The sequence below is a fragment of the Mchenga conophoros genome, linkage group LG11 (genome assembly GCF_057382185.1).
Source record: "Mchenga conophoros isolate Kocher_MC1m ecotype Shallow Benthic linkage group LG11, M_conophoros_male_GT1.1, whole genome shotgun sequence".
Lineage (NCBI taxonomy): Eukaryota > Metazoa > Chordata > Actinopteri > Cichliformes > Cichlidae > Mchenga > Mchenga conophoros.
The window spans coordinates 13,367,866-13,395,428 of record NC_140536.1 but is presented as its reverse complement, the minus strand read 5'-3'; the positions used below and the strand labels follow the sequence as shown (position 1 = coordinate 13,395,428).

Here is a 27,563-nt window from a genome sequence, read left to right as displayed (position 1 = left end):
ACATTCTTACATTCAGAAATACTTTCATTGTTTGTGGCACTGATTTATATAGAGTTTATATAGTGAGCCAAGAAAATACACTCTACACCATTACACCAAAAAACATTCTTTCACATTGTTTACGCCAAATTCCTACTTTACTCTACTCAAAACACTGGATCTACAAATTGTGGAAAATTATTCTGAAAATGTTCCACAAGTTGTACAATTCCAAATATTGTGATTAGCTCATCAACTCCAGTACATAATATCATCAAAGGCTTCTGAGAATTGGAAAAAATCTCTATGTCTAAGAGACAAGGCTGAAAATCAATATTGGATGGTGCTCTTCATGCCCAATACAGTTCTCTCTCATGGAAATAACTGCATGGTCTCAGGAACACTTCCAGAACCACAGTTCACTGTGTCATCAACAAGTGCAGGTTAAAGCTCTGTCATGCAAAGAAGCAGTGAACATGATCCACCACCTTCTGTGAGCCAAAGCTCATTTAAAATGGACTGAGGCAAACTGTTCTGTGGTGTGGTGTGTTCTCAGATTAAACAGTTAATAAGTCTTCTTTGTTTTATTCTCAATAAAATACAACTTTATGAGATTTGCAAATCATTCACCCAGGGAAAACATGAAAATTCCACACAGAAAGGCCCCATCCAGATGTTGGAGATGAACCCAGGACCTTCACCGTGCTGTTCATATTTTTATAGGTTTACATGCCTAACTGTACAGACGTGTTGCCATGTGACTATCAAATTAAATATTTGTGTTAAGAAGCCGTTAACCGGTGTACCTAATGCTGTGGTTTGTACATGTAGCCGGACGTGTTACACAAGTGATACACATACCCTGTTCTGTGTTACACGGTGTGTTTGAGAGCATGAGGTGAGCAAGGCAGCGGCCACAGCAGTGAGCAGGTGCTGCTGGACCCGGGCTCCTGCACCCCCTATGCCCTCCAAGATGGCTGCTGGACCACAGGTGTCAATTACTGATAGGAAGATTGCTGGGACCACCCGGGTAAGCCTAGAAAGAGACTGGAAAAACAGAAAAAGATACACACACACACACACACACACACACACACACACACACGCACACACACACACACACCGAGAGATAATGTACGCTCCTCTGTAACATAGCACTGAAATTCCTTGCCATTAGTGAAGGAACAAGTGTCCAGTGATACATATTATGGAATAACAAATGACTGTGTCATTAAGAAAAACATTAATATGGTTCAAAGCCTGACAGTGGGTGATGTGGGATATCTAATGCTTAACATGGCCTGAATTAATACACAGTCCATCATAATAAAGTGGGTAGAGAAAGTTGGTATAGTTTCAGAAAGTATGTGGTTTGTGACGCATCATAATAAAGTAGTTGATATTCATTACTTGTGGTTCACTAGGAGAATCGCATCAGAATTAATTATTTTTTAGCAGACTATAACAGCAATACAAGAAATTCAGTCAGTCAAGCACATTTGGCTGCTTTAACTTTGTGTAATATATACAGCTGGTGCAAATAAGTTTGTGAAATCAGCTTGAATTATTCAAAGTCAACTAGTATTAATCACTTTTTTTTTTTACTATATCTTTATAGCTCTTACAAAGTTAGCTGTACATCTATGATATATCTTTATATATGTGAGCTTACAGAAATAGCAGTGACTCTGACAGCCTCCACAGTGGAGTGAGTGAACAGGTACCACAGGGCGGCGCCTATCTCTGTGGTGACCAGGTGATGGGAGGGACCAGACAGCACTGTTGATATGTTCTCTATTGCTTTTGCTGCCATATGATGAACTGTAGTGTCATCCTGAAAGACAAACATAAATGTATTTCTAAATCATGTATATCAGCTCTGACATAGAGATCAGCTAACCGCACTGGGACTAGACGAGGTAATGTATAATTTAAGTATGTAGCATATAGTAAAATGATCAAATTAAGGTGGCACTGACTACACTACCAACTACACTTATAATAACAGGCTAGTGACAAAAACCTCAACAGTTGTCCTTCAGCAAAGACAAAGAATACCAAGCAGAAACACTTAGAAACATAAACAGAGACAATACAGAAAGAAAAAGTTGTTGTTTTACTACTGCCTGTGCTAGAAGCAATTTGTGTGCCAGCACAATCAACTGGTGAAGGTCACACATGTGTAAAGCTAAGCTTTCATACTGGTGTGCATCTTAATAGCAGAGTATATTATAATGATAAGGGTTCAGCATTTTCTGGTTGATTGTTAAATTCAACACCCAAAACCCGATTACTGAAAAATGTGGCCACGATGTACAAAAAAAGTAATAAAATCACAAACTGACAATTAGATTAGCTCTCAGTGACATCTCAGTACAAAACGGAGACCGAAGTTGTGCGTATGTATGAGTGAACTTGTGTATTAACGTGTTTGTGTGCATATTCGATGTGTATACTGTATGTGCCCACACACCTTTGCTTCAGTAGAGAATAGTTGTCAGTGTTCAGACAATGGGCTAATGAAATGTCTGTCGCTGAGGAAATTAGTTTTCCAGGAATGTCATTGCGGAGAAAGCCAGGAAGTAGAACAGAAGTGATTGCCTCTGTCAAGTTATTATTGTGTTTCACTGTGTTACATCATTTACACGCAATCTCCCTAGATATGGGATACGATAGAGCCTATTCATACAAAAACAGCTAATAATATTTTGTGGTAAAGGCTCATATGAACAGCTGAAACATTTATTTCACTCTGGAAATGTATTATGTTAATTCTGAAAAACACATCAGTTTATACTTAAAAGCTGTTGTACAGTTCACAAAGTCAACACTTTTGTTTATAAAGTAAGTATAAATAATGCGATACTTAAGACAAAGTCGAAACAATAACAGTGATACTGGATACAAAAAATATTTTTTTCCCTCAAAAACAACTGAACTCATATCATGTCAGTTTGAAATGATGTTCACATTAGACCTAAGTTGAAGCAAGTTTTTACATAATGTGCTCTGACTGTGTCAAAGAATATCCTTTGGTCCCAAAATACAATAACAACATTTTGTATTAATCCTCTCTTGAAAAAAAGGATAAATCATTTGGCTTCTGTTCATCACAAAATGGCAAAATGTAATTTTAGGTGTTAAAAAGTTTGCTGTCTCGTGGACACATTTACCTGTGACATTGAAGAAAGCATCTGTGATCAGGCTGCAAGCCTTGGTTATTTCATGTCATACATCACATACAACATACAACAAGTATATGGAAACAAAATCAAGACTAATATCTTAAATAGATGACCTATTAATCCAATATAGAACATCACATTGCACTATTCACCACCAAGAGACTATGTTGAACAACGACATAATGAATCCTCTGGCACCCCTCCGGGAACCAGTAGAATGGTCTGTTCCAGCATTCCCCAGGCCGTGTGGGCCAGCTCACTAATGAGCCCACGGGGGAGCACCCACTGTCTGTGTGTTTAATAGACTGTAGCCCTGCCAAGAACTACACAGAGAAGAGGAGGGGTGTTAAAGACAAAGAGTGAGAGAGATAGAGTGAGAGAGATATCCTTATATGTGGTAAGAAACAAGTTGCTAATGCAAGAAATTCCATCATTATGATGCAGAGAGAAATACAGCAGAAAGAGAAAAGAGTAAGTCATTCGCACTATAATGTCTCCCAGTATAAGTACTCTCATTATATTATCCTTATAGCTCTAGTTAGACTTTACATTCCCAGAAAGGTAAGCTCAAATAAATTAGTAAGTAACATTTTTACAATTTTTTTTACAATAATCTGGGTATATGACCAATAAAAATATTTTTGCTCATTTTGTTCTACAGTGGGGCAAAAAAGTATTTAGTCAGCCACCAATTGTGCAAGTTCCCCCACCTAAAATGATGACAGAGGTCAGTAATTTGCACCAGAGGTACACTTCAACTGTGAGAGACAGAATGTGAAAAAAAAATCCATGAATCCACATAGTAGGATTTGTAAAGAATTTATTCGTAAATCAGGGTGGAAAATAAGTATTTGGTCAATAACAAAAATACAACTCAATACTTTGTAACATAACCTTTGTTGGCAATAACAGAGGTCAAACGTTTACTATAGGTCTTTACCAGGTTTGCACACACAGTAGCTGGTATTTTGGCCCATTCCTCCATGCAGATCTTCTCGAGAGCAGTGATGTTTTGGGGCTGTCGCCGAGCAACACGGACTTTCAACTCCCGCCACAGATTTTCTATGGGGTTGAGGTCTGGAGACTGGCTAGGCCACTCCAGGACTTTCAAATGCTTCTTACGGAGCCACTCCTTTGTTGCCCGGGCGGTGTGTTTTGGATCATTGTCATGTTGGAAGACCCAGCCTCGTTTCATCTTCAAAGTTCTCACTGATGGAAGGAGGTTTTGGCTCAAAATCTCACGATACATGGCCCCATTCATTCTGTCCTTAACACGGATCAGTCGTCCTGTCCCCTTGGCAGAAAAACAGCCCCATAGCATGATGTTTCCACCCCCATGCTTCACAGTAGGTATGGTGTTCTTGGGATGCAACTCAGTATTCTTCGTCCTCCAAACACGACGAGTTTGTAAAGAATTTATTTGTAAATCAGGGTGGAAAATAAGTATTTGGTCACCTCAAACAACGAAAATCTCTGGCTCTCACAGACCTGTAACGTCTTCTGTAAGAAGCTTTTCTGTCCCCCACTCGTTACCTGTATGAATGGCACCTGTTTGAACTCATCATCTGTATAAAAGACACCTGTCCACAGCCTCAAGCAGTCAGACTCCAAACTCCGCCATGGCCAAGACCAAAGAGCTTTCGAAGGACACCAGGAAAAGTATTGTAGACCTGCACCAGACTGGGAAGAGTGAATCTACAATAGGCAAGCAGCTTGGTGTGAAAAAAATCAACTTTGGGAGCAATCATCAGAAAATGGAAGACATACAAGACCACTGATAATCTCCCTCGATCTGGGACTCCACGCAAGATCTCATCCCGTGGGGTCAAAATGATCATGAGAACGGTGAGCAAAGATCCCAGAACCACACGGGGGGACCTGGTGAATGACCTGCAGAGAGCTGGGACCAAAGTAACAAAGGTCACCATCAGTAACACACTACAACGGCAGGGAATCAAATCCCGCAGTGCCAGACGTGTTCCGCTGCTGAAGCCAGTGCATGTCCAGGCCCGTCTGAAGTTTGCCAGAGAGCACATGGATGATACAGCAGAGGATTGGGAGAATGTCATGTGGTCAGATGAAACCAAAGTAGAACTTTTTGGTATAAACTCAACTCGTCGTGTTTGGAGGACGAAGAATACTGAGTTGCATCCCAAGAACACCATACCTACTGTGAAGCATGGGGGTGGAAACATCATGCTATGGGGCTGTTTTTCTGCCAAGGGGACAGGACGACTGATCCGTGTTAAGGACAGAATGAATGGGGCCATGTATCGTGAGATTTTGAGCCAAAACCTCCTTCCATCAGTGAGAACTTTGAAGATGAAACGAGGCTGGGTCTTCCAACATGACAATGATCCAAAACACACCGCCCGGGCAACAAAGGAGTGGCTCCGTAAGAAGCATTTGAAAGTCCTGGAGTGGCCTAGCCAGTCTCCAGACCTCAACCCCATAGAAAATCTGTGGCGGGAGTTGAAAGTCCGTGTTGCTCGGCGACAGCCCCAAAACATCACTGCTCTCGAGAAGATCTGCATGGAGGAATGAGCCAAAATACCAGCTACTGTGTGTGCAAACCTGGTAAAGACCTATAGTAAACATTTGACCTCTGTTATTGCCAACAAAGGTTATGTTACAAAGTATTGAGTTGTATTTTTGTTATTGACCAAATACTTATTTTCCACCCTGATTTACGAATAAATTCTTTACAAATCCTACTATGTGGATTCATGGATTTTTTTTTCACATTCTGTCTCTCACAGTTGAAGTGTACCTCTGGTGCAAATTACTGACCTCTGTCATCATTTTAGGTGGGGGAACTTGCACAATCGGTGGCTGACTAAATACTTTTTTGCCCCACTGTATAAAGAGGCCCGTAATATGATGGAAACTGTTCAGAAAAGAGCTTGAAGGGTTAACAAGCATTAACAAGACTAAACTAAAGAAACACACTTTTACTTGTCATGTCTTTGAACATATGGAGTCATAAGATGGTCAGGCTGGAATATGAACCACTCTGTAAACAATTTCTCCAGAAGCTATTTAGAGTTGGGTGTTTCAATTAGGTAAATGAGATCAGAAGACTATATCACCAACTCCTACAACAAAATAAATAAATAAATAAATTGTTTTAAATAAGAAAAAGTCACAAAAGTAACTAGTGTTTGTCAAATCACTGCTTTCCATTTTTTTCCAAACACCTCTAGGCTGATACTCTGAGACAAAAATGTATAACATCATGTATGGAGAAGAAAAAAAAAAGGAGACGCACACCATCACCAAAATATCATCCCAACTGTGAACCATGGTGGATGGAGCATTGTGAGAACAAAATGATGCAACTAGACATTAACCTAAAGTCAGTACCCTGATTTTAACTGACTGACATCTTCTGCACATGAAGGTTGTTCAGCTAAGACAGGCCGTAATGGGAATGGCCCCAAGATCCTCCTCATTGTTGTGGAAATATCTACAGGAAGTGTCTGATTGAGGTTGTTGCTGCTAAAGGAGGTTCTACCACCGACTAAAGTTAATTTTCCCCTTTCAGGCCTGTACTGTTAGTAATAGCTCAATGTGTTCAGTGAAGACATGAGGAGTACAGTGCTTTGTATGTTAAATGAGTAATCACACTGCTTTTGTAATTGTGACTTCCACAAAGATCAGACAGCATATTGGTGGGGGGTTAATTTACTGTGCACTCTTCAAGGTAATCCACCCTCCTTAATGCTACTACTGCCACTTGTGAGACAATAAAAGATATACTAGGGATTTGTTTTTCAAATGTAGAGTAAGAACTATATACCAGAGCTATACCTATGGCCGAGCCTAATGTATTTTAAAATCTGGAACTATATCACCACTTATCACCATCCCATCACCACTTAGTTTCATGAGGCAAGCAGAAGATATAAATGAGGCGTCACCCTCCATTTAAAATGACTTTTGCATCACGCCTCCTAAAAGAAAAACAAAATAATGGGAAAAAAATCCCTTAAGGCATTTTGCGATGCCAAATATTGTAACACTTATAAATGATCAGCAGAGTAAGGTGAGAATTTGGAAGTTACAAATAGACAGTAGCTCAGCATTTGTAGAAACTGTGCTTAGATGCAATCAAGCCTGCTTGTATTGATGTCCAAGATACAAAATGTTTTGTGAGCAATTTTCTTAAATACTATCTGATATGAATAATACTATTACGATTTACACGGTGAAGTTCAATCCTTTAGTATTTTTTTTTTTAGGTATATACTGAAAATATATGTACGGCACATGCAACACAACAAGGTTTTTAGAAACTGACTGAAGTCTCAGACAGTTATGACTTCAACTGCAGTCTTTACAAGCACTAGGAGGAGCAGATTAACTGCTTTATTCTTCCAGCGGTAACTGCTGTTCAAAGAACATCAACTGTATATGTAGCTCCAAGACAGAGAGGTAAAGCTAATCCATATTTGTAAACGTAACCTCAGATATATTCTGTCAGCAGTGTTGGGGAGTAACGGAATACATGTACCGCCGTTACGTATTTAAAATACAAAATATGAGTAACTGTATTCCGTTACAGTTACCGTTTAAAAAGGTGGTATTCAGAATACAGTTACTTTGTTGAAATAAATGGATTACACTGCGGTACTTTCCTGTTTCATTTTGTCGCGGGTCAGGACTGTTTGGGTTTTGTTTGACAGCTACGTTCTGTTGTTCCAGGCGGCAGCGCTACGGTTGCCATGGTTACAGGGCGACGCTCTCTCTCTCTCTCTGCGACTGTGTGTTTCCTGGGTGAGAGAGCGCCTTTTCGTTGTTGTTGTTGTTGTTGTTGTTGTTGTTGTTGTTGTTGTGCTAAGCTAACAGGCAGAATGCTACAAGCATAGCTCTGAAGAATGTAGCATCATGGGCAGTGTAGTCCGTGTTGCAGGGAGAATGGACTGCCATACACATTATGTGTCTGTGAGCGAGGAGGGAGAAAAAGGGGAGTGGAAAGGTAGGAGTTGTCATCGAGGAAAAACGGGAGCTGGAAGCATGTAAATATAATAATAACCACTGCAGCCAAGCTATTAAGACTCGACTGTACACCGTGTTCGTGTTTTCCTCCGAAAACAATAAGTTCCGTTGGAGCAGTCTTTCAACGCCTCTCTCTGTCTCTCGCAAGTAAAGTTGACCCACACAACAAAGTAAAGCTAGTTTTCGGCTACGAGCCGATAGGGACCCCGCCGTATTAGTCAGAGGTCCCTTTACTACAGTTCGGAGTCGCGGACCTTCAGTAATAGTAATAAATCAACACTGTCTGTCAGTAACAAACTATGACTTGCATCACCATTGGACACACAGCAGCACTCAAGATAGATTTAGCCCCCACCTTGACATCTTGCCCAACAACAGTTTGGCATGTGGAGGGGCTGGGGATCAACTATTAGCCATGCTCTAACACATGAGACCACAGATGCAATTATAGGTAGACTACTAAAGGCATATGTTACAATTTAGTGTGTGCCATAGTATTTCACTCAAAAAGAAAAATGTCAACTTCTTGGTTCTGAGTTAAAGAACTGATGAAATAATTAGGTTGGGAAAATGTGGTATACTAAGCCTCATTCTATCAATAATTCTATGAGCTATTAAAATTCAGAATCAAGTTGCAACTGCCAGAGTCATTATACTGGTAATTGGAATGACAGCACTGCAATTTCACTTCATGACCTCAGCTGACAAGACAAGACAATGCTCTTTGCTTGTTCTAGTTTACAGACACCAGGGATGTGTTTGGTATATTCTGGTATCCTCTTTTGCTGTGTTGGACTAAATCAGAGATACAGGGCTTTGAATTCCAAAACATGTACTAATATTAATTATATTTCTAGCATTATCGGCTATTGCTTAAGTTATTGTTAGTTATTGTTAAATTAAAAAGTGTAGCTTACTGGTTGAACAGGTGAACCACATGCCAGAGGGCATAAGGCTCACCTGCTGAGGCCCAGGTTCAAGTCTGCCCCAGGCTATTTCCTGTGTGTCATTCCCCCTACTTTCTCTCCCCCTTTCTTGTCTACTGTACTGTCCTGTCCCCCCAAAAGTAAAAATGCACAAAAATGAATAAAACATTTCACAAATTCCAAATCATTGACAGATTAAAATACAATTGATTCTGACCTTAGAAGAGGTTACAGAGTTTATTGGGAAAATAGATTCATGATCTCGGGTAAAACTTACAAAGCTAGACCAAAGGTTTTCTTTTGATCTGTAGTATAATAGCAGTATAATAACTGTAAAAATAAAAGAAACAAAATGTTAAGATGATTAATTCAGCTTTCCAGGAGTGCATTGGCCAGATCTAACACAAGCAACAGGAAAGCAAAGCATAAGAATTTAAGTTTGTAAGGTTTAAACTCAGAATTACCAAAAATAGAAACAATCGGTTTCATCAGAAATCAATATGACTAACTGGCTTTATGGCAAGTAGTTTAAACTTTAAAAAAAATCTCCCTTTTTCCACAGAAAGATTTATGTGCTTTGAACCCCTGGCAAAATAAAAAGAACAAGAAATTCAAATGAAAGAGTTCAAAGGCTGGGGTGATACTGAACAATAAAACCCTGTCTTTAAATGTTGATCAGTGGATTAGATTTATATCCAAACATGTTTGCACCTGTCTGCTGAGTCTGAAGTACAAAGACAAGCAGATCAGAAAAACTAAATCACTTTCTTGAGTTGAAATCTTGTGCATGTTTAAGCACACTTTTTCACGTTTCATGTGGTTTCTCTTTCCATTTAAAATCCTTTAGAAGCCAGTGCACCTGGTTTTGAATAAGCCCCCATGGCAGCAACGCAGACATTGTCTACTGACCTCACACACTACACATCTAACACCCCAAAGAGAAACACAGGCTTGTAGACAAACAGGTAAACATCGAGGAACAAAGGCTTATAAGCTGACTTGGACAAAATAGCTGACAGGAGAAAAAATTTATGCACAAGTAATAGAGACGTGGGAAAGGACCGATTAGGTGGGAAAACCAATATGTCACAAAAAAAAGAAAAACATACCGGTACATATTAAATATAGCTGCAAGCACTGAGGAGGGGGCAAGAGGTTCAATAGGCCACTGTCACTGAGGCAACTTGATCCGGTTAATAGCCTGGATGGAAGCATGTTATGGGGACGCTTGTTGCAGCACCTCCAAATGGTCAAATCATACAATTTTCTTCACCTTTATGTCAACAAAAGGAAATTTGAAGATACTACTTCTCATCTCACAGCTTTGTGCCAAATTTGACTGGCTGGGTATCTCTGCCAATTTTGCCAAAACTTGAAAATAAATAAATAAATATAACCATGCAAATAATTTAATTTAATTAAAGTTTTGGGGGGGGTTTGTAAAGAAAATTAAGTATTGCATGAACTGAAGTAGTGCTCTGAACTCCACTTGATCAAATGAAGCCAACGGTACATCATTGCTAAAACTCAAACATATGTTTTACCTAATAATTATGTAAAGAACTATTAGCGAAACCAATCAGACCCACTGTGGTGTGGTGAGTTTCAATCGTGAGTTTCATGAGATTTCAGTCAAACAGGAAGCAAAAATGTTTCCTTTCCTTCCCCAAAAAAAAACAAAAACAAAAACAAACAAAAAAAAAAACATGAAGATGCACATTTCCTTGGCAGTTTTACAATTCAGTGAGACACCATCTCAACTTGGCACATGAGCTTCATCCCAGCAACAACATAGAAATCTCTTGGTCCAGACTGGGATAAGCAAAAGAACCTCTATGCTAATGATTTCTCCCAAAGCTACTTGAAGTCAGATCCTCCAGTTAAAGGAGACTTTAAAAAAAAGTCTTACAGTGTGTCTTGTGAAAGTCTAGTCTTCTCAAGAGCCATACCTGACAGGGCCTTAGAAGAAGCATAATAAGGATTCAGAAAGCTGGAAATGCTACATATCGAAGCAAGCATGTGCTCACAGTTAAAATCAACAACAGAATTACTGAAAAAGATGATTATTCATTTTTTGCAAAGTAAGACAAGTCAGAGTGACCAATCCAAGTTGAGACTGAGTAGCCTAAGTGGAGGGTTGTTGAGTTTCTTAAGTACCAACACTGTGCCAGGCTGTTATGGTGAAGGGAGACCCAAGTGTAAAATCAAAGCTGTCCATTTATCAGTTGAGCTATGTTCAGTAGTTATAAGTGCTGAGTGTTGACCAAAGAAATGAGATGAAGAATTTCAGACATGTTCTGTCAGCAGGAGGCACTGGAGCAGACCAGGACATGCTGGAGAACATCTCTTGGATGACCTGGGAACCTCAAAGTGTTCCCAGGTGGAGAGACGAAGATCTGGGTTTCTCTGCTTAAACTACGCCTCGTAGACTCGACTACTACTACTAGCTACTAGCAGCAGTAGCAGAAAATGGATGGATGCATGGATAAATGGAGGGATCGATTTTCCAGACTGAGATCTGAGTAATTATTCAGTGTATTCATCCAAAGACTGAGATGTACATCTCTGTATGTTGTTAGTAAAGTCAGATTGTGTTTGTTTCTAATTGTGCTTAAGGCAGAACTATTGGTCATTAAAAATACATTACTTTTTTTTAATTGCAAGCTTTTAATTTCAGGTAGATACATCTGGATCCTTTTACTCAGGCAGGAACCTTCCATCTAATTGTAAAGCTAGCAAGGAGTGCCCTAAATCACTGTGCCAAATTTCAAACCTTTTTTTTTTTACCCCAAAAGAGTTAAAGGCTCGATTATACATTATTGTTTTTCTTAGACAAAGGGGAAAAAAAGTAAAGATAATATAAACTTAAGTTATACTCCGTCATATGTTGGCCTATTTTTCTTCATTTTTTGTTCATTAAAAATGGGGATTAATTCTAAAAAAGGATTCTGAAGAATACGATGAGTAAGTATCCATTATTATATAACACATTTACTAACATTAACGCTAGGTGTGTGTGTGTGTTCATGCATATACAATGGTCATCCTATGTTAGACAAAAGGGTAGGGCCCACGACATCCCCCTCTGGTCTCCTCTCCTTTGTGGAAGATAGTGTTAAATCATTAATAGGCCCACCACCGCTGTGTGTGTATGTATGTTTGTATGTAAGGATCCATGTGTGTAAGGGGGAGTTCTGCCTTTGGCCCCGTGGCTTCTATCACTGCAATACTGTTCACACATCACTTTTTTTGCACACACGCGCACACGCACACATATATTCACACATACACTTTTCATCTTAGGCAGTTGAAGCATCATCTTGTTCAGACTCATAAATAATTTCCTGTAGCTCAGTCTGGCCTGGAAACCTGCCTTTCACTCCATGCCATCCACTCCCCCTGTCCAACTACAACTTTCTCTCTTTCTCCCTGCCATCTCCACCCCCTTCCCCACTACACTGATCCTTCTTTCTTCATTTCTGTCAGTCCCCATTTCCTCCACCATATCGCTCTACTGACAAAACCAACAAATTGGCTCTGTGCCTTAGCTACTAAAAATATTTCATCTAAAAACGAATTAGCTATACTGATCAATATTTTTATATAAAAACTGGACCAAATCTAGCCTTATATGTGACAGAATTGTCAGCTAGTCTCATATTGTCTTCACTTTGCTTTCCTTAGGGTAAGGGATTCAATAAACCTTAAAGAAATCAATAGAGACCATCTGTCTAGATCTAAATTCACATTTTTTGACATTTAAGACAACACTGATGCCATGGGAGCAGCTCATTCTTTTATATGGGGTGCGTGTACTCTCTATTTTTGGCTATTTCATCATGGGTTAACAGGTCACCCCTGTCAAGCAAAATTCAACTTTACTCAATAGCCTGTTGTAGCTCTCTCTCCATCAACCTTCTCGCAGCTAAGCCATTAAACACTTCAATTTTTAGCTTATTTTGTTCACATGGCAGGCTTAAGCTCTTCCCATAGTTAAACAGACTGCAAAGGTCATTCAGAAATCTCTAGTTTGCTTATATTTAAACAGTTCATGTCAGATTTGTGTTGTTTTTGCCAGGCCTTTACGTGACTAACTGGAGTACAATTGCAGCCAAAACTTCTGATATTTAGTGGAACTGTTTTCTATATCCATTCAATATTTCATATGCCACTAACTGTCCCAAAAAGGAGGATGCTTTAAATCTCATGGTCAAATTCTGCATCATTTTTTTTCTCTAAACCTACTTTTAGAAGTTGTAGAGAAAGAGCTAAGATAGAAACTTCATCTGTGCACAACCTGAAGTTAAAGCAACATCTAAACCAGATGTGGCTTTGTATTCTTCATCATGACATTTGTGATCGGGTACTTGGTAAAGTTTCCTCCTAATGACTTTTTTTGGTGCATCATCTCTGCATGGTGGAAAAATACTGCTAAAGCTTACTGCAACCACAATGAACCGCAATTTTTTTCATTTTCACAGTTTTCCTTAAGAGGACCTTATTAAAGATTTTGGAAATTATAATATGGAGGTGTTTTAATATAGCCTTAACTTGATTTATAAACATCAGTTAACTTAAAGCTCCTCAGTCAATTGCTTAGAAAGCCCATGGCAGTTCTCAACCTATTCAACACGTTTTAGTGCTTCACTGAAATTGTTAATCAAGTTTTACTGTTTAACAAGTAAAAGAAAATAAAGCAACAAAACAAGTATTTTGCCCATAGGTGCCCAAACAAGGATTTGTATCTCAAACATCCAACCATATAATGTGACCACTATCTCTCCAATAATTGTAAAACCCATGAGACAAAGTTCGCCCAAATAGACAGCTCTGTAACGTGATGACAAATATTATTCTACTGGAAAAACAGCTCGTCAGGGAAAGGGAGACTGGGAGGAGAGAGAAAATGGAGTGTGAGAGGGAGAGATGGAAAAAGAGTGAGGCAGGTTGGGTCTTAGGATGAGTGTCTGGTCCCTAAGGCTGTGTGTGAGTAGTGTGTGTTTCCATCAGCATACTCTCTCAGCTCAATAATGATAAATAAGTCAACCTTCTCTCTCCTCCCCTACACCCCTCTCCTCGCTCCTGTCACACACACACACACACGCACACGCACCTCTTCTCTGTTCATCTACCCCCCTACACTCCCAGTGGTAATGAAGCAACAGTAGGTACTAGCTGACAACTGTGCAGACCGGTTTCATCTATATTCATTCTGCTATAGTGGGCCACCACAGCAAGACCCTTTCTGCACCTGAGAGACAAAACAACATCCATCCATCTCCTTCTTTCCTTTTACCTGTTCACTGTATATCACTGTCTACCAAATGTGTCCCTAATCCGTGGGAAAAGGTCACCGTGTAAAAATACTAGAAAGAAAAACACTGTATATTTCTTTATGTGATGTGGGAGCAATTTCTTAATAGACATGCTTCAAAAAGCACAAGCCCATTTCTAATCTTTATTTTAGTGTTAAATCAACTACAGTCTTATAAGTTCACTTTAAAAACAAAACAAAACAGTAATTTAAACTGGCAAAGTAAGAAAAAGGGATGAAATAAGACAGAAAAAGAAAAAAGTGAAAGAAAAAATTGCAAAAAGGAAAGAAGTATCTACATTTCTACTTGTGTTTCTGCTCCATCTACTGTATATGTGTGTCTGGAGGGTCCTAATTGCTGCTGAGGTCAGACTGCTGAGCAGTAAAGGGTTGTGTTTGATGCAGGTAAGAGTGCGAATGCGCACATGTGTGTGTGTGTGTGTGTGTGTGTGTGTGTGTGTGTGTGTGTGTGTGTGTGTGTGTGTGTGTGTGTGACTGCTCTGCATGCCCTTGACTTGCAGCTGGCAAACAACGCTTTAGGCCCCCACAGCTGCCTCATCATTACAGTTCACAGGGATCCCCTGCCACACACTCTTGCGCACACACACACACACACACAGTGAGAGAGACTTAGTCACAGCTACACAGGCACAGACAAACAGACACATGCAGACATACACAGAGACACTCACCCCTTCCCGCAGGCTCCTCATTAAGCCAGTGTAGGCGGCAGCGGGAACGAACCACAGTCCCTCTGGGGAGCCTCTCTTCTTCTCCTGATAGAGAGGCATAGAAAAGAGGGAGAAAGGGTGAGAGAAGAGAGATGGAGGGGATACAGTAAAGGGAGGAGGGGGCAGTGGAGGAGTAGAGTGGGAGTCAGAGAAAGGCAGAGTGTAGGAGATGCGGAGTGCAGCAGAGAGGAGTTGAGGAAAGGGTAAGAAAAGGGTGCAAAAGGAGCCAGGGCATCTTTATTACTTAACTGCATTTGCAATACTCAAATTAAGACTTTTTCCATCAAAATATTTTAAAAATATAGGAACAAGGTACATGTGAGTATTTAAATAGTGTTTTTTCATTGACTATTTAAGAAACAATCTGTTATCTATTAGTATTAGTAGTAAATGACATTTCAAAAAATAGTTGAAATAATGTGTTACAACTTCCTATGGACTAGGCTGATGGTTTTGGTTGCTCTGTCAAACCATAAACTCACACATAATTCTGAATAATCCTGAAATTATCATGTATTTTATATTAATCTGGGAAATCTAGTATGGTATTTTTTCCTGTGAATGTTCAGTCATCAAAATGTTGCCACTGTATTTTCAGTTATTCACATGATCATATGTTTACCATTTACTTCTTATCCTGACAAAATAGGCTTTACATTTATATTGTCTTACTAACTGTCTTAAAATCCACAAAATTGAGATAAATTCAACAATAATTCAACTTTTTTTTTTATCAAACAATTCTCTGTTCCATTGCAATTGTATAGGCTCTAGGCTACATCTAACCTTGAGGATAAAGTCAGCACTGGAGGCTATAGCTAATCGTTGTCATTGACTGGGGCTGCAGGAGAGTAAAGAAGATCATTTTACCAGGGGACACTTACAGAGCCATTCCACATTACTCAAACTGTTTCTCCTGCCATTATAGAGACAAAGTGGGTCCACATGGCTGGTAGAGCTCAGATCCATGAAGGATTTTCATCTGAACTGTTTGTAATTAAGACATTTGCTTTCACTAATGCTGCTAAATTAACTTAACTATTCATTAAGGTGTTAAAGACAGTCGTGTACTGTTAGCTGACAGCATGAGACAACAAAACACCCAATTTTACTTACTATTTAAAATCAGTCTGATAATATGTTAATTCATCCTTGTAAAGCCCAATAAGGATATAGGTTTTTATGGTGGTTTTTTTTTTCAAGGGTATATCTAGCCTCAAGAATACAGGAAGCAATGTAGCTGACACTAAGCAGAAAACCTATCAGATCATCAGACCGCCAACCTTGAGACTCTAAAAACAGTCCAAAAAAATAAAAAAAACGACTGTGTTTTTGGAGCTCTGATTCTTAAACTGGCATGAAATGAAAAAACGTCAAGGTTAAAACACGTTTTCATGGAGGGGTCCTTTTAAAGAAGTTGACTCAGAGAAATGTTGTGGATATATGCACTCAACATCATGAAACCAAAAAGAAGTTAATTTGAAACACTTGAATTAGTTTGTGACTTTTCAAGACAATGAATATACCCACCAAAAACTTTATTTAATTATGCTGCATTCAAGAAAAATTGAGTTTTGAAAAGATAAACGTGACCATTTCAGTCTTGATGGTGCATCAAGGACAGCCAGAACCATTGAAAAATACAATTTCATATCACCAGGCCTAGATATACAATAACTAAACTGAATGTATGTACCTAATATATATATATATATATATATATATATATATATATATATATATATATATATATATATATATATATATATTAGGGGTGCAACAATACTCGGATCGATATTGAACCGTTCGATACTCCGCCTAGGCTGCACTGTCGAGCGCAGATCCACTGAGCACAGCGCAAGCTAGCAAGACAAAAGTTGAGCTTGTTGCAACATGGCAACTGCCTCAACGCTACCCGAAATTGAACCTCCTCCACCCTCATTCAGATCTGGCGTTTGGAACTATCTTGGTTTTCATGTGACGTATGACCCAGATGGTAAGTGTGTCATGGACAAAAGTAAAACAGTATGTCGGATGTGCCACGCAATGCTCGATTGGTGGGAACTAGTGTGTTAGCGCAGTTAGCTCGTTAACGTGTTGACACCGTCCAGCTCCACGCACGGGGCGATCCGCGGTAACTCGTTAACGGAGATTTGCGGCATTATGGCGTTAATGTAATTTTAACGAGATTAACGCTGACAGCACTAGTGGGAACACAACGAATATGACTGCACATTTACTCCGACATCATCCTAGTGCAAAGACAAGTGGAAGCAGACAAAAACAACAAGCACGCATGCTACTAACTTTACCCGAGTCATTTAGACACCCGTTAGCACATGATTCTCCTTATGGGGACCTGATATGTTTAATATGCTGCGGAGAATATAGCCCAGAAGAAGCTATAGTATAGCTTTTATTTTGGAAAGAGCCATTTCTCTGTAATAAACTCTCTTTTCCAAAGATGAGTGATTTCTCGATCAGATAGATTTTTTATTATTATTATTTTATTGTTTCAGCAACATTAAATTTAAAAACTGTACTTTTGAGTTAAAATATATATTTATAATTTTAATAAATGACAAATTAAAAAGGCATGAACATTTTTTTGTATTGAAAAAATATCGAAACGTGACACCAAAGTATCGAACCAAACCATGAATCTTGTGTATCGTTGCATCCCTAATATACATGTATGTATATATATATATATATATATATATATATACACATATATATATATATATATATATATATATATATATATATATATACACACATACATATATATATATTAGGGGTGCAACGATATTCGTATCGATATTGAACCGTTCGATACAGTGCTTTCGGTTCGGTACGCATATGTATCGAACAATACAACATTTGTAATTTATTTTATCAACTTTCCTTCTGACGATGCTGTCTGTGTTGAGCGCTCAGTGAATCTGCGTTCGACTACTCCGCCTAGGCTGCACTGTCGAGCGCAGATCCACTGAGCGCTCAACACAGACAGCATAGTCAGAAGGAAGAGCGCAGGGCAAGCTAGCAAGACAGAAGTTAAGCTCCCCTTGCAACATGGACCTCCCCCACCCTCATTCAGATCTGGCGTTTGGAATTATTTTGGTTTTCATGTGACGTATGACCCTGAAGGTAAGCGAGTCATGGACTAAAGTAAAACAGTATGTTGGATGTGGCATGCAATGCTCAATTACATGGGTGGGAACTAGTGTGTTAGCGCAGTTAGCTCGTTAACGTGTTGGCCGTCTAGCCCCATGCACGGGGCGATCGGCGGTAGCTCGTTAACGGAGATTTGCCGTGTTGTGGCGTTAAGGTCATTTCAACGAGATTAACCTGAAAGCACTAGTGGGAACACAACGAATATGACTGCACATTTACGCCGACATCATCCTAGTGCAAAGACAAAAACAACAAGCATGCTACTAACTTTAGCCGAGTCATTTAGACAGCTGTTAGCACATGATTCTCCTTATGCTGCTGAGAATATAGCCCAGAAGAAGCGGATAGTATAGCTTTTATTTTGGAAAGAGACATTTCTCTGTAATAAACTCTCTTTTCCAAAGATGAGTGATTCCTCAATTAGATACAGGGCTTGCGATATCGCTAGCCCGACGTCCTGGGGCTAGCGATTTTTTCAGTTGGGCTACCAAAATCTATCTCTTCCCTGCCCGTCGGGCTATTGTAGGAAGGAAAAATATATGTCAATGCTTTTGCATTCTTTCAGAAATGTAGCTGGGTAATTATGTCTTTGGCATCGGTGAGCCACTGTCAATATGTGACATATTGAAATCGCGTTTGAATTTGCGCTTGCTTTTTTGCTTTCACTTTGCAATCGTGCGAACTGTGTATAGAGAGCGACAGCACTGATCTGTGAGTGATGATAATTTGTGCACCAATTCCTCTGACATCGTCTTATTAATCGTTAGCTTACTATGCAAACATGACAAGTGAAATCTCCCGCAGCAAGCTTAAACATGTGAGAGGTTGATCGAGCAGAGAATCGCTGAGCTTATGTGAGTGCTTGTGTAAAAGCAGCAGTATATATATTTTAGTTCTGCTGAGCCAAATAAGACAGGTCAGGGTGAAGAAGTGACAGCCAAAGAAAAGCTTACCACAAAACGGAGAAGTTATGACAAATCAGACTATAAGGCAAAAAGAAAGTGCAGCTTTATGGTTTCATGGACAAAAGAATTTCTGTGGCTGCAATATGACGAGCTAAATAACCAGGGCTGCACATAAGTGGTCCGCAGGTGCGCATTCGCTGTCAAAATAAAAAACACGCACAAGGGTTAGGGTTAAATTTAAAAACTGTACTTTTGAGTTAAAATATATATTTATAATTTTAATAAATGACAAATTAAAAAGGCATGAACATTTTTTTGTATCGAAAAAATATCGAACCGTGACACCAAAGTATCGAACCGAACCGAACCGTGAATTTTGTGTATCGTTGCACCCCTAATATATATATATATATATACATACATACATACATATATATATATATATATATATATATATATATATATATATATATATGTACATACATACATACATATATATATACATTAGGGCTGCCACGATTAGTCGACTAGTCACGATTACGTCGACTATCAAAATTGTCGACGACTGATTTAATAGTCGACGCGTCGTTTGAAGCTTTGTAAGATCACAAAAGACGCAGGAATAAGTGGCAGGATTTAAGAGTGTAATAACGGACTGGAACAGAAGATGGCAGCACAGCATGTACAAGGATGCCAGCTGCCGTTAAACCCCGAAGAAGAAGAAGCAGTTTCCCAGAATTCATAGCGCGGCCCAGCTCAGTTTCCAACAATGGCGGCAGCTAGTTAGTTTTAATATTACTCTTATTATTCTTTCTGGGTCACAAAATAAACGTTTAACATATTTTCAGGCGAGAATGTAGCTGTGTAAACCTCAAATATCTGCTCAGTTTATCAAGACACCACATATTTTCAAAAGCGCTCCGACGTTTTCGGAGACGTCTGTTACCCACTAGCTCGATAGTTAGCCGGGGGCTAGGCTAACTAGAGCCGTGAGAACACCGGACTCCCGGCAAATCGTTTTCAAACCCACCGCCGTCTTTCGCTACTTAGGTTAAATATATATGAGTCACTTAGATAACTTAAACATGTTATTGTTTGGCTTTTTTTAGTATTTTATTTGTTCCTGAGGAAATCGGTTTGGCTGAGATTAAAGTTTTTACACAGCTGAATAAACGTCAAGCAGACAGCTGATTATCAGAAGTGTGAGATGCTCGAGAATTTACTCCGGTGTCCTGTTATATTTTAGATAGCAAGGAGTTTATTAAACTTCACCGAAACAATCTGCAAATTTCATTAAAATTTTATAAACTATCATCTTGTCTTTATTTTTAGTTAGCACATACCTTAAACACTTAAAGCTGTAAGCTAATGATAGTTATATAAGAGCAGATGCTGCTGGTGCAATAAGCTGTACGTTTTACGTCCAATGGATGATGATCTGATTAGTCGACTAATCGCAAAAATAATCGGTGACTAGTCGACTATCAAAATAATCGTTTGTGGCAGCTCTAATATACATATATATATATATATGCACTAAAATTTCAGTAACACTAAAGACACTACATTACAGAGCATCTTAGGGATGGTAAGTTGATATAAGATCATTTTTTTACTATAACTAAATGAAAATGTATACGTTTAAATTGCTGGTTAGATGATTTCTGTGGGAGATAGAACACATTTGCATCAGTCGACAAACACAATTCCTGCAGGAGCTTAAGAGTCAATTTATTAGGAGCTTCGACACAGCAATGAGATTGTTTAAGGTTTCAGAGAATAATGTGTGCAATCAGGTGGGTGGATTGATTTTTAAAGGTTATCCATCAGTTGAGTAAATAAAAATCTTATGCTTAATTGACCTGCCTGGGTAAATTAGGTTAACTGGCAATAAATTGTAGTGCCCCTGGTAATGAAGTCAAACAAGGCCCCCTTCGCTCTAATTCTCAGGGCTGGGGGTCAATTAAATTTCAACTGAATTTAGTTAGTGTGTAGATATAAAGTCCATTACCTGATGACAGAGTACTTTCATTCATTTCACCTAAAGCTGAACATTACCACTGAAGAAATAACAAACAGTCTTACTTGTGACATCAATTCTGTGTTCATTTTTACTTATTAACTGAAGAAATCAATTTCACTGCTGAACTATTGGCGAAAGATGATATGACACATTCACAGCCACTTAAAGTTAACAGCAAGGTGAGCAGCCAGTGAATCATTTCTTTCATTGTATTCCTTACTGCTTGTATTAACATAATTGTTCGGGTCATTTAATGACATAATATGCCACTGCCTTGTCTAGTATGTAGAACAATATTAAGAGAATTTGTCTGAGACTAATTAAAGACCTTCATGAATTAGTCTTAACAATGGTGTATGGAAAACAGACTTTAATCGCAGGTTAACGGTAATAAAAAGAATAAAATCAAATAGTAAGAAATGCACCTGCCCCAATCTGCTGGTTTCTTCTTGACAAAAATGCCAAATAACATTTCTATTAACAGCTCCTCTTCTGTTATACCTCTTCTAATCAAGGAAAAATCTACTTCACAAAGAATGAGTGTTAAAAAAAACGAGTAATGTTCTTGCCACTTATGCAACCTCCTGCAATGAGTGTCCTTTTCATGCCTAAAGCAAGTATGCATGTGGACCGACTTCTATAGACGTGTTTGGAAACATAATCATGTTTCAATAAACTGCAACATATCTATCTCTTTAAAAATGTCTCTTCACGTTGGCTTCTGACATTCAAAGTGTACCTGAGAGGAGATGAGGTAGAGGAACTCCGCGAGTGGTGGCAGCAGGAGCCGTTTTATTTTACTGTTCCTTAGATTATCCCTCAGCAGGTCTGTTAGTGTGGACACAGCCTGCAAAGAGCATGACAAACACTTTCAATAGTACTTCTATTTTCAATTAAAGTTCAATCACATGAAAATTTAAAAAACAATAATAATAATAATAATAATAATTTAAAAAAAAAACTATCTGCACAATAAAATTACAATTCATTTTACATTTATATATTTCCCTAGGGCTGGACATATTCTATTTTTTAATACAAGCCAGGGGCATCTGTATTACCCAGAGACATCACCAGAAGCATGGCAATGCTCTGCTAGCACATAAAAATTTCAACTTCAAAACTCTTATATTCTAACATTATTTTTAAGTTGAGGTAGCAAATACAAAAAGCTTAGCTAAAACCAAATATCTAATTTATGAACGCAATCAACTAAAAATATTAAGGAAAAACAGGAAAATTGATTTTGTCAAAGTCACTAAGGCCACTATTACAGAGATCATAATTTCAAAGCCTGCAAAGCTGTCCCACTGTGTAGGATTATAGTCCAAATCTACCAGGAGCTGCCTGTGTTGTAGTCAACAAAAACCTGGTCTACAACTTTTGAGGAACGAAGACATGCATATTATTTAGAATTTGATGACTAAAACGGCAACAATGTCATGCTAACCTGAAAAACATTTAACAACTGTTTGTTTTAGTAAAGCTGAACAATTATCCACTGATGTTCTTTGAAAGAACCTGCAAATGCAATATTGTCACTTCTTCTATGAGGTTAACACAAAGCCAGTAGTGAAAGGCTGCAGGACCCAGAGTGATGCTCAGGTTGGATCTTCCCAAACAAATCCACCAGTCAAAGCTTGACTTTGAGAAAAAATGAGTGATGAGGTCAACAGGTTTACAGCACTGAGGTTGGTTTTTACAGTAGGGACACTGCTCTCACATCAAATACTCCTTGGGCAATAAACTGTTGTATAAGTTGCATAATGTTAAAAAACAAACAAACAGCAAAAATGTGTAACAAAATACTTTGTGTATGGAGTTAAAATATAATATTATGGTTTACCTTTTAAGTAAGGACAAGATTATTAGCTGCTGGAATAAGACATAATTGGTTTATCTATAGCCCTGTGAAAGGCTGGAAACATGTCCAGGGTGTATTTCATGACTTAGAGGATGGATATGCTCAAGGCCCTCTATTCATCCAGTTCAGGGGGGCAGAGTTAAGAAAACAGAAGCATGGATGGGATATACATTAAATACAAAAAAAAAAAAAAAATCCCATTGAACTCAGATGTAAACACACACACACACAGACTTAATTATATGCAAACACAGCCTTTCTGGCTGGCTGCTTCCTGACATTAGCATTACTGCCAGCTTTTCCCCCTCTGTGATCTGATGCAAGTTCTGCCTCATTCCTCTTTTGTTCCTGCTTTCTTCTTTATTTTTTCCATTGTTTCCATTCTCTCCCAGTTTTGTATCATTTCTGTATTGTTGAACACATTTTCTCCTTCTCTTCCATTTTAAATTTGCCTGCTGTGATTCTATTACAGCTCTCTCACCAATCCTGTCTGTTAGCTATGTTGTTCTGTCTGTCCATTTTAGGGTGAGGTAGTGTGACAGATTATAATGTTCTCTCCCACAGAAAGTTTCACTACAGTTACACTCAAGCAATTGTATTTTGCCATTTTCCAATCTTCTCTCTCACTCCCTTAGTGAGATCAAACCACTAACAATTTCTAAATGGAAAAGGTTGGGAATTAATATGCTGGGGTGTGTTAGAAACTGGTCAAGCAGCTGTACTCAGGGAGAGGGGAGAGGTAGAGAAAAAAAAAGCCTACATGAAGACATAAAAAATAATTCCCAGAGAACACCTTACAATTATCTCAGCATCAGCACTTCAGGTGAAAACTATGCACATCAATGCACACAAGGAAATACAAACCCATGCACTTAATTAACACACATAAACAACAACGCAGACACACACACACACACACACACACACACACACACACACACACAATAAACAGTGCGATGACCAGTTACTGCGGTGGACTATTAGCCTTATAGAAGACTGAAGACTCAGCCAGAATTAATAGGTAATACAAGCCCATAAAGCGGTGACAGAGGAGACTGACTTATAAATCAGTACACCAGATTTCAATCCCAGCTGTCATAGCGTGAAAGGCGGGGGCACACCTGGATAGTTTGTCAGTTTGTTGCACGGCTAAATTCAGATTAATGGATCACATATCTTATACTAACAATGTGAGGCACAGATTATCACAGCATCTAAAAACACATTCACCAAATATCTCTAGGAAACAAGACTTTTATATTGTTTACCCATAAGAGTATCCAGACGTGCCACTTTAATCAACTTTATTTAACTTTAATCAAAATCAGTCTTAACATAATTACACAACACAGTCAGTCCAAACTTTTTTTTTCTTTTTTACAAAGGATATTTAGAAATCCAGAAATGTCTTTGTTGAGCCATTGCCCTCTGAATATGTCTTCTTAAGGATTGCTGTGAGCTTTTAAAATTCATTGCTTTCCTATAACCCTTCACAGTTCAAGCTTTTGTGGCAAAACTCCCAGAAAATCTGGGGAAGATCATGTGTAGTGGATTTTGAAAGCACAGCTTCTCTATCTCACATTAAGAAAGCAAGAAACATGCATTAGTAACATTAAAACAAAACATTTATTTTTCATTTAATTCTATTTGACGGCTGAAGGACAATGACAGACTCACTGTAGAAAGACAAAAGAGAAACAAACAGGACAGGAAGAAAGAACAGTGAGACAGGAAGAGAGACAGACGAGTGTGTCTATTGAAGAGTAATGAAAGCATATAGCAGCTACCATGGTAACTAAGCCCAGCCCCAAAACTCTGATTAGCAGAATATCAGTGAGAGGACCCCTGCTGAGAAAACACACACACACACGCACACACACACGCACACACACACACACACACACACACACACACACACCAGAGAAAAAAATCTTTTATTGGTCATCTGTTAGCATCACTATAACATAAGGACAAACACAAACACAGATGCACCAAAAGAAGGAAAAAAAACAAACAAACAAACAACCCCCCCCCCCCCCCCACACACACACACACACACACAAAATATCATAAAAGAGACCCCTGCTGAGTCCTCGCATAAACATGGTTTAAAAAAAAAAAAAAAAAAAAAGCACACTTGCAGAAACACACAAAACACCTCTGCTGCGTCTATAGATGGACACACGACTACAGACACAAAGATTATTTATATAATGCTTTTTGTTATCCTTGTCATTAGTAGCTGATTTTTTTCCACTCATCATTGGTTTTTAACAATTCACTAAAGAGAAACTGCGATGCCAAAGTCGTCCATTTTGTATATCGCTGTGATGACTCGGTAAATGGTAAATAGATTGGTTCTTATATAGCGCTTTTCTACTCTTCTGAGCACTCAAAGCACTTTACACAACATGTGCATTCACCGATTCAAACAAGCACATTTTCTTAGTGCTTTCTAACTAACATTCACACACACATTCATACTCCGAGGGATGCATCGGAGAGCAATTTGGGGTTAGTATCTTGACCAAGAGGCATGCAGACTAGGGGAAGCCAGGAATCAAACCACCAGTATCAGTAGATGATCAGTAGATGACCTGCTCTACTGCCTGAGCTACAGCCATCCCAGTAGCAGCAAAGAGCCAGAAGACAACTGGTGTGGTATAAAACAGTTCTCTGGCGTAAGATGTCGACAGTAAACCATGGTAAATAAGAATAAGCCCTGGGCATCACTGACAAATAGCACATAGCTAGATCTCTGTGCCATTTATACACCCCCAGTAGATTCTACTTTGATGAAGCCATTTTTTAAACTCCATCAAGAATCTGCCAATGTCCAGGACTCAAAAAAATGATGCCTGATATGATGAAACTACAAATCAGAAACTACTTGTTTTGTAAGTCTCACTGGTAATGCGTCTCTCCCTTCTGCTTGTACATAGTTAACAGAAAGTTCAGAGGGGACTCTTTAGAGAAATGACTCAACAAGGGAAACCAATAAACTGCAATGCTTATGATGGGCCCTAGACAGTGATGACAAATCTGCAAAGGCTTTAAAGTTACATTATCTGACAAATCACATATCAGTATATAGTAAAAATCAGACAAACAAAAACAAGACAATCAATACATTCCTGCCAATATGGCCACTGGTAATATCAATATTTTATCATAAGGCTAATTTCTCTCATTTGTGGCACTAAACATGACCATGTAAGTACCATGGCATCTATGTCAGCATGTGCATAGGCACATTCATAAAAAAGGTCACTAAATATTGTTTATGGATGACCCATGATAAATTAAAATCTTCCACCTAAACCACTGTACTATTGAACATACAGTGGGGCAAAAAAGTATTTAGTCAGCCACCGATTGTGCAAGTTCCCCCACTTAAAATGATGACAGAGGTCAGTAATTTGCACCAGAGGTACACTTCAACTGTGAGAGACAGAATGTGAAAAAAAAAATCCATGAATTCACATGGTAGGATTTGTAAAGAATTTATTCGTAAACCAGGGTGGAAAATAAGTATTTGGTCACCTCAAACAAGGAAAATCTCTGGCTCTCACAGACCTGTAACGTCTTCTGTAAGAAGCTTTTCTGTCCCCCACTCGTTACCTGTATGAATGGCACCTGTTTGAACTCATCATCTGTATAAAAGACACCTGTCCACAGCCTCAAACAGTCAGACTCCAAACTCCGCCATGGCCAAGACCAAAGAGCTTTTGAAGGACACCAGGAAAAGTATTGTAGACCTGCACCAGACTGGGAAGAGTGAATCTACAATAGGCAAGCAGCTTGGTGTGGAAAAATCAACTGTGGGAGCAATCATCAGAAAATGGAAGACATACAAGACCACTGATAATCTCCCTCGATCTGGGGCTCCACGCAAGATCTCATCCCGTGGGGTCAAAATGATCATGAGAACGGTGAGCAAAGATCCCAGAACCACACGGGGGGACCTGGTGAATGACCTGCAGAGAGCTGGGACCAAAGTAACAAAGGTCACCATCAGTAACACACTACAACGGCAGGGAATCAAATCCCGCAGTGCCAGACGTGTTCCGCTGCTGAAGCCAGTGCATGTCCAGGCCCGTCTGAAGTTTGCCAGAGAGCACATGGATGATACAGCAGAGGATTGGGAGAATGTCATGTGGTCAGATGAAACCAAAGTAGAACTTTTTGGTATAAACTCAACTCGTCGTGTTTGGAGGAAGAAGAATACTGAGTTGCATCCCAAGAACACCATACCTACTGTGAAGCATGGGGGTGGAAACATCATGCTATGGGGCTGTTTTTCTGCCAAGGGGACAGGACGACTGATCCGTGTTAAGGACAGAATGAATGGGGCCATGTATCGTGAGATTTTGAGCCAAAACCTCCTTCCATCAGTGAGAACTTTGAAGATGAAACGAGGCTGGGTCTTCCAACATGACAATGATCCAAAACACACCGCCC

General features: G+C 39.0%; 1 protein-coding gene across 5 annotated transcripts in view; it reads right to left on the bottom strand.

Moving 5' to 3' along the window:
• The window catches only part of ulk4 (unc-51 like kinase 4), a 103,611-nt gene that overhangs the window by 57,661 nt on the left and 18,387 nt on the right, over positions 1-27,563 (bottom strand). For all 5 annotated transcript variants that reach the window (XR_014894351.1, XR_014894352.1, XM_085290998.1 and 2 more), the window contains 4 exons: positions 21,978-22,085; positions 15,095-15,178; positions 1,652-1,813; positions 841-1,026 (listed from right to left, as the gene is read on the bottom strand). Coding sequence is in view for 3 of the 5 variants with exons in the window: in XM_085290998.1 (XP_085147124.1) it covers positions 841-1,026; positions 1,652-1,813; positions 15,095-15,178; positions 21,978-22,085 (540 nt within the window). In the remaining 2 variants the exon portion in view is untranslated. The remainder of the gene's footprint in view (positions 1-840; positions 1,027-1,651; positions 1,814-15,094; positions 15,179-21,977; positions 22,086-27,563) is intronic.